This window comes from Eumetopias jubatus, unplaced genomic scaffold (genome assembly GCF_037043125.1).
Source record: "Eumetopias jubatus isolate StellerSeaLion01/CBP00866 unplaced genomic scaffold, mEumJub1_p1.0 scaffold_16, whole genome shotgun sequence".
NCBI classification, from domain to species: domain Eukaryota; kingdom Metazoa; phylum Chordata; class Mammalia; order Carnivora; family Otariidae; genus Eumetopias; species Eumetopias jubatus.
The window spans coordinates 83,247,457-83,256,254 of NW_028274822.1; the positions used below are offsets into that span (position 1 = coordinate 83,247,457).

Sequence of the window (8,798 nt, forward strand, 5' to 3'; positions counted from 1 at the left end):
CCTCATTGCTGGGGAGGAGTGTTCAGGAGATAGTAAGAAATATGCCAGGTCCATAGCAAGAATCCACAAACCACCCATCTTACAGATCAGAACACTGAGGCTCTGAAGCAGAGCACTGCTTGCCCAAGGCTAGTGAGGAGGAACAGCGTCAGGCTCGCTTCTGGCTGAGTCCACTGCTGGGGCTCTCTGCGCCCCCTCTGTTCTGCGGAGCTCACACTGTAGGATTCCAAGGTAAGGCTGGGCCGGGTGGCTTCGGGAGGCGCAGTGCTGGCAATCAAGGGCAGTGTCCGGGGTCCAGGAGAGAATGGGACAGAGGCAGAGGGAGCTCCCTGTGGCTCTCAAATTCTCCTCTTGAGGGAGGGAGGGAGGGGCCGCGTGGGCGGGGGTCAGCCGGGGGAAAGGAAAGGAGTTGGGAAGCCACAAGTGGGCGTCTTCCAGCACAGAGGTGAGGCCGGAGGCCCTGAGAAGGGAGGGCACTTGCCCACGCACACACAGCCTGCAGGAGGCAGGAAAGGGGGCCCCGGTGGGAGGCCTCACTACCTACCACCTGCCAGGTGGACCCCACACTCTCTGAGCCTTGTTTCCAGCAGGGCAGTGAGGGTTGGCTAGGGCTCCCCAATGCCAAGATCTTGTGGGCCAGCCATCTCTGGGACCTCAGCACCCCCCCAGCTGGGGTGAGGGCCCCCGAGGGGAAGAGCCAAGGGAGGCTGGAGGGGCCGGGGGCGGGGGGGCCTCCCCTGCCCAGGGCCCTGCTTCCCCATCAGAGACACTTTGCTGCCCCCTGGTGGCTCCAAAAGATTCTAATTTCCCCTCCGTTTCCTAAGAGATGCTTCCCACCGGGGAGAGATGCCCAATTCCAGGACCAGCACCCACCCTCCTTGTGACCCACAGGTGTGTCCAGACCAACCTGGAGGTCCTGCTTCCATCCCCAGGGTCCCATCACCACCAACCGGCACACGAAAAGGCTGAGGTCCAAGAAATACAGAGTTATACTGAAAATCACAAAGTTTGAGCCTGGCTGGGCCATGCGGCCACTAGGACCTTGAGTGGGTTCGGTCACCGCCCCGTGCCTCAGTTTCCCCATCTTTAGAACAGGGATGATATAATGGTTTCTGCGTCAGAGTGCCTTTGTGAACATTAAAGAAGGCAATGAGTAGAAAGGTCTTAGCAGAGTTCCTGGCACATACAAAGCACTCGATAAAGCCAGGTGATATTGTCCTTGCCCACTCGGGCCTGAGCAGAGCTGCACAGAATGCCCCCCTCTCCTCCTGGGCAGGTCCCCCAGGTGAGGGAAGCCCTGTCAGGACTTCAGCATGACTGGACTGTCTTAGAGACCCAAGGTTTGAATCCTTGGCTTTATTGCCTAAGCTATGTGATGTAGAGTCTCTTCACTGCAGAGCCAGCCTCGAGGTTGCTGCGTGCCTTCTATGAGCTCACGAAGCCAGAAAGAGGGGACCGGCTGGACTTACAAATTCAACGCAGAGTGTTTATTGGCCAGGGCTGCAGGGCAGCCAAGGGAAGCATTTCAGGAGGGCTTCCTGCAGGAGGCAGCTCGTACAGAAGCAGGGGGCAGCTTCCACCGCCAGCCATGAGCACAGGGAGCAAGCCTCAGCCAGCTACAGGGGTGTCCATCCCAGACAAGGAGCCCTCAGCTCTGACCCAGCCGGGCTTTCAGAGCCTGCAGCCCTCCACCATCGATGCTGTTGCCTCCACACACAATGACCACGACCGAGGCCAGGGAGGGGCGCAGGCGGCCCTCAGCCTGGAGTCTCCCCAGGAGGCCTGAGTAGATGACAGCCAGAGCTGCCCCGCAGGCAGGCTCCACCAACATGCGCTCGTCATCTGCCCAGAGCAGAAGAACAGGGTGGATGAGAAGAGAGAAAGGGAGGAAGAAGCAGTTAGTGCTCGGTAGGCTCTGGGCACTGCAAATCCACGAAGCCAGCCAGCCAGCCAGCTCACAATCCATCATTCGTCTGACCCTCTCTCCATCCATCAATCTGACCATCCATCCCTCCATCCATCCACCTTTCATCCATCTATCCATCCATCCATTCCTCTATCCATCATTTGACTGTCTGTCCATCCATTAGTGTATCCATCAATCAATGTAACCATCCATCCATCCATGCGTCCATTCATCCATCCATGCATTCATCTATCCATCCCCTATCCATCACTTGACTGTCTCTCTGTCCATCCATCAATGTGTCCATTAAGCAATGTGTCCGTCTGTCCATCCATCCATTATCTACCTTTCCGCTCACTCATACATTCACCCATTCATTTAACAAATATTTACTGAGTAGCCACTCCCTGCCAGGCCCTATGCTAGGAAGGTCCTGGGGGCACAGCAGTAAAGAAGACACACCAGGCCTCACCCTCATGGGGTTTACATCTAGCGCTGTAGATGAATAAGAACCAGGCAGCTATGAACAGAGGGCCTGGTGCATGGGAAGTCTCCAGCCTAGGTGGGAAGAGGGTGGAAGACTGGAGGAGGCTACCTGAGGAGGCGCCATGATGACTGAGTAGACCCGAGTCACATGAAACTGACAGGGAGTGAACACCCAGAGACCCAGGGCCTTCATAGGTCCCCGAGCCTGCGGAGGGAGGGCAAGGCTCACTCACCCAGGAACTGCTGCACGGCGCTCACAGCCTGGACATCCTCCACCACCTCAGAGATGATCTCCAGTTCCTGCACGCACGCCAGGGCCCTCGCAGCCACAGTCTTGGCACCCAGGCTCTTGGCCACGCTGCAGGAGAGGGCAGGCCGGGCAGGGAGTGCCAGGGTGTGGGGCAGAGCCGGTGAATCCTCAGGCCTCTGCCCCTTACCGATCCAGCCCTCCAAGCCCCAGGGCCCCCTCCTGTCCTGCAACGGGCCGGGGCTCAGCGTCGCAGGAGCCTAGCACAGCACGGGCACAGAGGAGGTGCCCCCAGATCGGGTGCCCCTCGAATGACCGACAAATGCGCAACATGCCCTCCAACTCTATAACCGTGATTGTGGTCTTCCGTGTACATACCCCATTTGAGATTTTTTGGGGTAAATTTAAAGTGAAAGCCAAGCAGGGGAATGGATTCGTTTGCATCTTATTCAGTAATAACCACTTCTCATGTCTATATGATAACTAGTATTTATGGACTATCTACCAGGTGACAGATACAAGTGTTTTCTGTCATAATCCTTGTAATCTCCCCTTGAGTTAGAAATGTATGAGCTCCATTTTACAAGGGAGGAACCTGAGAGGCTCAGGGAGGTTAAGGAACTAGCTCAAGGACACACAGCTAGTCAGTACGGAGCAGAATGTGGATTCAAATCCAGGCAGTCTGGCTCCAGGATCCATGCTGTTTATCTCTGTGCTTGGGATCACCCACCTGCCGGTACCTTCCTGAGCTGGGCAGCGTTTCAGGCCCGGGAGAGCCTTTGGAGAGCCCATGAGAACTGGCCTGAGTAGCCCAGAGCACAGACTCGGGAGCCAGGCTGCCTGGTTTCAAACCTGGGCCCCGCGCTAGCAGTGGGACCTCGTGAAGGTCACTGCACCCCCCCCCCCCCGAGCCTCAGCTTCCTCCGTCTGAGAAATGGAGGTAACGACAGTCCCGGGTTCATGAGATTGTCATGGGGGTGGAGCGTCTAGAAGAGGGCCCGGCACGTAGTAAGTTCTACCGAAGGGTTGGCGGTGGCTGTTAGCATTGCTGTTACTAAGAACAAAGTCAACAACGACAGCAAGAGAGACTCCGACTCAGAACTACAGACAAGCCAGTAGTGGTTGCCAGTGAGGGTCGGGGGAAGGGCGTGGGGCGACACAGGTACAGAGGATGGAGAGGTATGAACTTCCAGTTATAAAATTAATAAGCCACGGGGACAAAAAGTCCAGCACAGGGAATAGTCAATACTACGGTCATCGCTTTGTGTAGTGACAGGTGGTGACTCTACTCGTGGTGGTGAGCACAGCGGAATGTATAGGATTCCCGGATCACTACGTGGCACGCCCGAAATGAATATGATATTGCAGGTTGACTATAAGCATCAATTATAAATAAATTAATTAATTAATAAATAAGAACAAAGTCTGGGAGGGGAAACATAGAATTAAGTTGTAAGTAGAGGGAGACCATTGGGAGGGCACCCTACCCGAGGCAGGGTTGCGGGGCCAATCTCTCTGGGGTGAGAGATCCCAGCCGAAAGGAGGGAAGGGGAGGGGGTAGAATGTTCCAGGCAGAGGGAACAGCATGCACAGAGGTTGGTGATAGGAAAGAGTGTGACCTATCCAAGGGGCCGGAAGATAGGCCAGTGGCTGGAGTGGGGCCGAGAGGAGTGTGGATCTGGGCCTGAGAGCCTGGGGAAGGCATTGAGGGGTGTAAGTGGGGGATGAAGAGGCCCGTAGGTCAGCAGCGGAGGAAGGACAGACACCCTGCCCAAAGGTAGGCAAAGGACTCAGCGCAAAGAGGAAACAGCGACACCACTTGCAGGGATGCAGCCCAGAGAAATGGACACATTCGTCCCCATGCAAATGCCCATACAAGTGTTTGTAGCAGCACGACTCATCATAGCCCAAAACACAAACAGCCCAAACGTCCAGCAACCGAGGGTTGGATAAACAAGATGGGGTCCAGCCACACGATGGAATAGTATTTGGGCCACAAAAAGGAATGGAGTGCAGATGACAACATGGATGAACCCAGAAGACATGAGGCTGAGTGAGAGAAGCCAGACACAAAAGGCCACGTATTGTATGACTTCATCCAAATGAAATGTCCCCAGCAAGCAAGTCCATAGAGACAGGCAGTAGAGCAGTAATCAGCAGGGGCTGGAGGGGAGGAGGGGTTTGGGGAGGGGTGATGAAAATGTTCTAAAAGTGATTTGGGTGATGGAGGCACAACTCTGAATATACTTAAAATCACTGAACTAAACACTCTAAGTGGATGAATTGCATGACACATGAAGTATATCTCAATAAAGCTGTTATCAAAAAGAGCACCAAGCATAGCCAGGGGATGGAGGGAGGCTGTGACAGCCATCCCGGGGAGTGCTGATGCCCTGGTGTGGGGACAAGGGCTGGAGAGGAGCTGGAGTCCGGTGGGAGAGTGGACAGAACTCAGCAAGGTGACTGCCAGGTGGGTCCGGTCAGAGCACCGGGATGGACGTCATTTACAAAAATGTCAAGTCCGTGAGCTTCACTTAGTGCTGCACTGTGCCAGGCTCTGAGAGAGGTACCAGGGACTCAGAGCTCAATAGCCAGTCCCCATCCTCAAGCCCCTCCTTCCAATTAGGGGCCCAAGCCAGCCCATCCACAAGCTCTTTCATGGCTGAAGAGTGACACGGAGTGTCTTTGGGGTCTTTACATATGGGAGGCAACTGCCCAGCTGAGCCTTGGAGGATTTCATCCACATAAGAGGGACTGGTATTTCAAGTGGAAGGGAAAGGAAAGGCTCAGAAGTTAGAGGCACAGATAATATTCAGGGAAAGGCAGCACAGAGACGCTGGAGGGTGGGTGGCGTCAGAAAGGAGTGGAGATGGTACCAGAAAGACATTAAGGAGACCCATATGTCCAGATAGAATCCTCCTTGAAGCAAGGACCGTTTCTCTAACTGGCCAGCCAGAATCTTGCACACAATAGGTGCTTAACAGAGATGACTTAATAGGCTGTCCTGATTTCAGCCACCTTGCTGTCATACACCATGATATCCTAAGTTCTAGCACCTAATGGGTGCTTAATAAAATATGGGCAGTACTGGCATCTGTAGGGGGTGGAACAGTGTCTCCCCCCAAAATTCCCTTCCATACAGAACCTCAGAATGTGACCTAATTTGGAAATAGAGTCTTTGCAGATGGAATAAGATAAGGTCATACTGGATTAAGCTGAACCAAAATTCAGTGACTGGTTCCCTTACAAGAGGAGAACAGACACACGGAGGAGAAGGTCATATGAAGACAGAGGCAGAATGAGGTGGCTACAAGCCAAGGAACACCAAGGATTGCCAACAACCACCAGAAGCTGAAGGAGGCAAGGAAGGATGCTCCTCCCCTAGGGCCTTCAGAGGGAGGGTGGCCCTGCTAGTACCTTGATGTCACACTTTTAGCTTCCAGGGCTAAGAAAGAATGCATTTCTGTTCTTTTAAGCCACCTAGTTTGTGGTCATCTTTATGGCAGCCTTAGGAAACTAACAGCATCTGTGAAGATGATGGTGGTGATGCTGGTAAAGGATATAAGATGAGGCAAGGTCTGGAGGCTGGCCACTCTCTATTAGTTAGTTAGTTGGTTCATAAGAACTTTTCCTCAGTTGAATTAAAATCAGTTACATAAAGTAATAAGGAAACACTTCTCTAATGATATTGCAGAAAAAATGAAACTATGTTCATGATATACAATATGACCTAGAAAAACAGAGTTTAGGAAGGATATGATCCTAACTTAAAAATATATGATCGATTCATTCATTCATTTCACAAACATTTGTTGAGCACCTACTACGTGCCAGGCACATTTCACTTGTATGTAACTATGCATGCACGGGGGAAAAACAAAGACCGGGAAAATGTAACCCATTGTTCATCTCTGGATGGTGAAACTGAAGGTGCCGTTTTGTTTTCTGTTGCTTATTGCTTGCCTACATATTCTCACTTACCTGCAACACACTTAAACTGCTTTTACGATACAGAACAATGAAACTTGTTTAATTAATTAATGAAACTTAAATGAATCATATCCATCTACTTTTTTGGCATTGCCTTCTAACATTATTGTGGTTGGAGTCCTAGGGTGAAGTTGAGTCTCTTGGGTACGCCCTACCTCCACTGGTTGGGACTGAGAGGCCCTAGGACGGCAACACCCCCACCCTCCAGCCCACCACAAATGCCCCCAGCCCATGCCTACCTGGTGATGTCCGGCAGCGTGACTAGCCTGCCCGCCTTGACGGCTGCATTGAAACAGTGTGCCCCTTGGGTCTCCACAGCTATGATGGGCACATGCTGCCAGCCCACCTCTGCCAGGCCAGCTGACACCCCAGCCAGGAGCCCTCCACCCCCTACTGCCAGCACCAGGGCCCCCGGTGGGGCCCCCAGTGCTGCCTTCAGCTCTCGCACCAGGCTGGCGTGGCCTTCCCTGGGGGGAAGGAGAAAGCAGGGTGAGAAAGGCCCCCATTCCCAAAGGCTGACATATGCACAAACTCTCCTTATCGCCACTCCAATCCCCATCCACAGCAAGGGGAGCAGAGACCCTGCAACACTTAGCTCACTCAGCTTTCATCCACTCAATTCATTCATTCACTCATTCTTTCCCTTCCATCAACCTCCCAGCCATGTTCTCAGACATTATCCCATTTAATCCCCTCCACAACCTTGGAAAGAGGCAGCATTAGCATGTGTGCTTAAGAGGGGACCAGCATATCAATTGGCAACCGTCAAGTTCTGGGCCTGGGACCCAATGTCTGGGCCACTTACTAGCTATGTGATCTCGGGCAAGTTCCTTGACCCCTCTGTGCCTGTGGAATGGACATACAACACCCACCTCTAGGGCTCTGGGGAGGATCAAATGGATTAGATGCCTCCTGAAGTACACTCACTAAGCAGGATTGATTATTGCCATTTCCATTGTACACATGTGGAAACTGAGGCATGCGGAGGAGAGATACTTTGTAGAGTCACACAACTTGCAAGTGACAGAAGCAGGGCCTGAACTCTAATGTGCCTGGCTTCCAAGCCTCTTCTCCTCTCTAGGCCTCAGTTTCCCCTTCTGTCCACTGGAAGGACCCCAACTCAATAAGGGTCTGGGCTCTGAGCTCCATGGGGGAGGGGCAACAACCTTACCAGATCAGGGGGTGGTCAAATGGAGGGACGTTCACCCAACCATCCCTCGTGGCCAACTCTTGCGCCTTCAGACTGGCCTCGTCCCAGACCTAAAGAGAAACCAAGGGCCTCAGGAGCCCCAGGAGGTGGACCGCTCTGGAGGCTGGAGCAGAGCCTGAGGTCTCCTGCATGGCCCCAGGGTCTGACGGGCTGGGGAGAACCCCAAGGGTGAGACCAGAGCCGGGGTGTGCCCTGCAGCCTCCTGGGACAAAGGCAGAGGCTTCCACCTGGATAAATGGATGTCATGTGCTTTCCACAATCCCAACGGTCAGCCTGCAGTGCTAGGGGAGGGGGAGCTCCAAGGCCAGCTAAGTGGTTTCCACTTCTAACAAGCCAGTAGGGGAGAAGCCCCCTCAAATCAGAGCCCCAAAGAGCAACTTGGCCACTACAGATGGTGTCCATGAAAATGAGCCATCGGCCAACGGATGACCTGCCGGTTAAGTTCGAGCAGCCAGAGGTAGCCTGGGTCTCGACAGACCTGCACGGACCACATCAGGGCTGGGTGCACTTTTCTCACGGGCTTGACGTCAAATCTGTGGCAGAAGTCCGCATCCCCACGGCCCAGCTCAGAGGTCGCTTGCAGGGTATTTTCTGGCTGGGGGACTTTGCGGGGCAGTGGGCAGGGCAGCCTGCAGTGCCAAGGGGCAGGTGCCCCAAGAGTGGCCCTCTGACCCCTCTCTGTGTGTCTCCTCCACAGGAGCCCCGAGGCTCCCTGTGGGGACTGAACCCCAGTTGCCACAGAGGTGACAAGCCATTGACAGCCACTGTGAGCTTTCTTCTCCTCCCTGTCTCACTTCTATCCCCCACGTTCTCTGCAAGCACCTCCCAAATAAACTAATGCACCCTAATCCTTGTCTCAGGGTCTGCTTCTGGGGAACCCAAACTAAGACAGGATTTCGGAGGGGCCCCTCCCCACACTGGCCAATTTCAGCAGAAGCTAAGTGGCAATAACAGCCCCC

At 53.7% G+C, this 8,798-nt stretch overlaps 1 protein-coding gene across 6 annotated transcripts in view; it reads right to left on the reverse strand.

The window, feature by feature from the left end:
* Positions 1–1,472: 1,472 nt before the first annotated feature.
* Positions 1,473–8,798, reverse strand: part of SDSL (serine dehydratase like) — a 15,312-nt gene continuing 7,986 nt past the window's right edge. For all 6 annotated transcript variants that reach the window (XM_028116695.2, XM_088019421.1, XM_028116696.2 and 3 more), the window contains 4 exons: positions 7,801–7,889; positions 6,869–7,096; positions 2,626–2,750; positions 1,473–1,842 (listed from right to left, as the gene is read on the reverse strand). In XM_028116695.2, the coding sequence (XP_027972496.2) occupies positions 1,649–1,842; positions 2,626–2,750; positions 6,869–7,096; positions 7,801–7,889 (636 nt within the window). In that variant the 3' untranslated portion in view covers positions 1,473–1,648. The remainder of the gene's footprint in view (positions 1,843–2,625; positions 2,751–6,868; positions 7,097–7,800; positions 7,890–8,798) is intronic.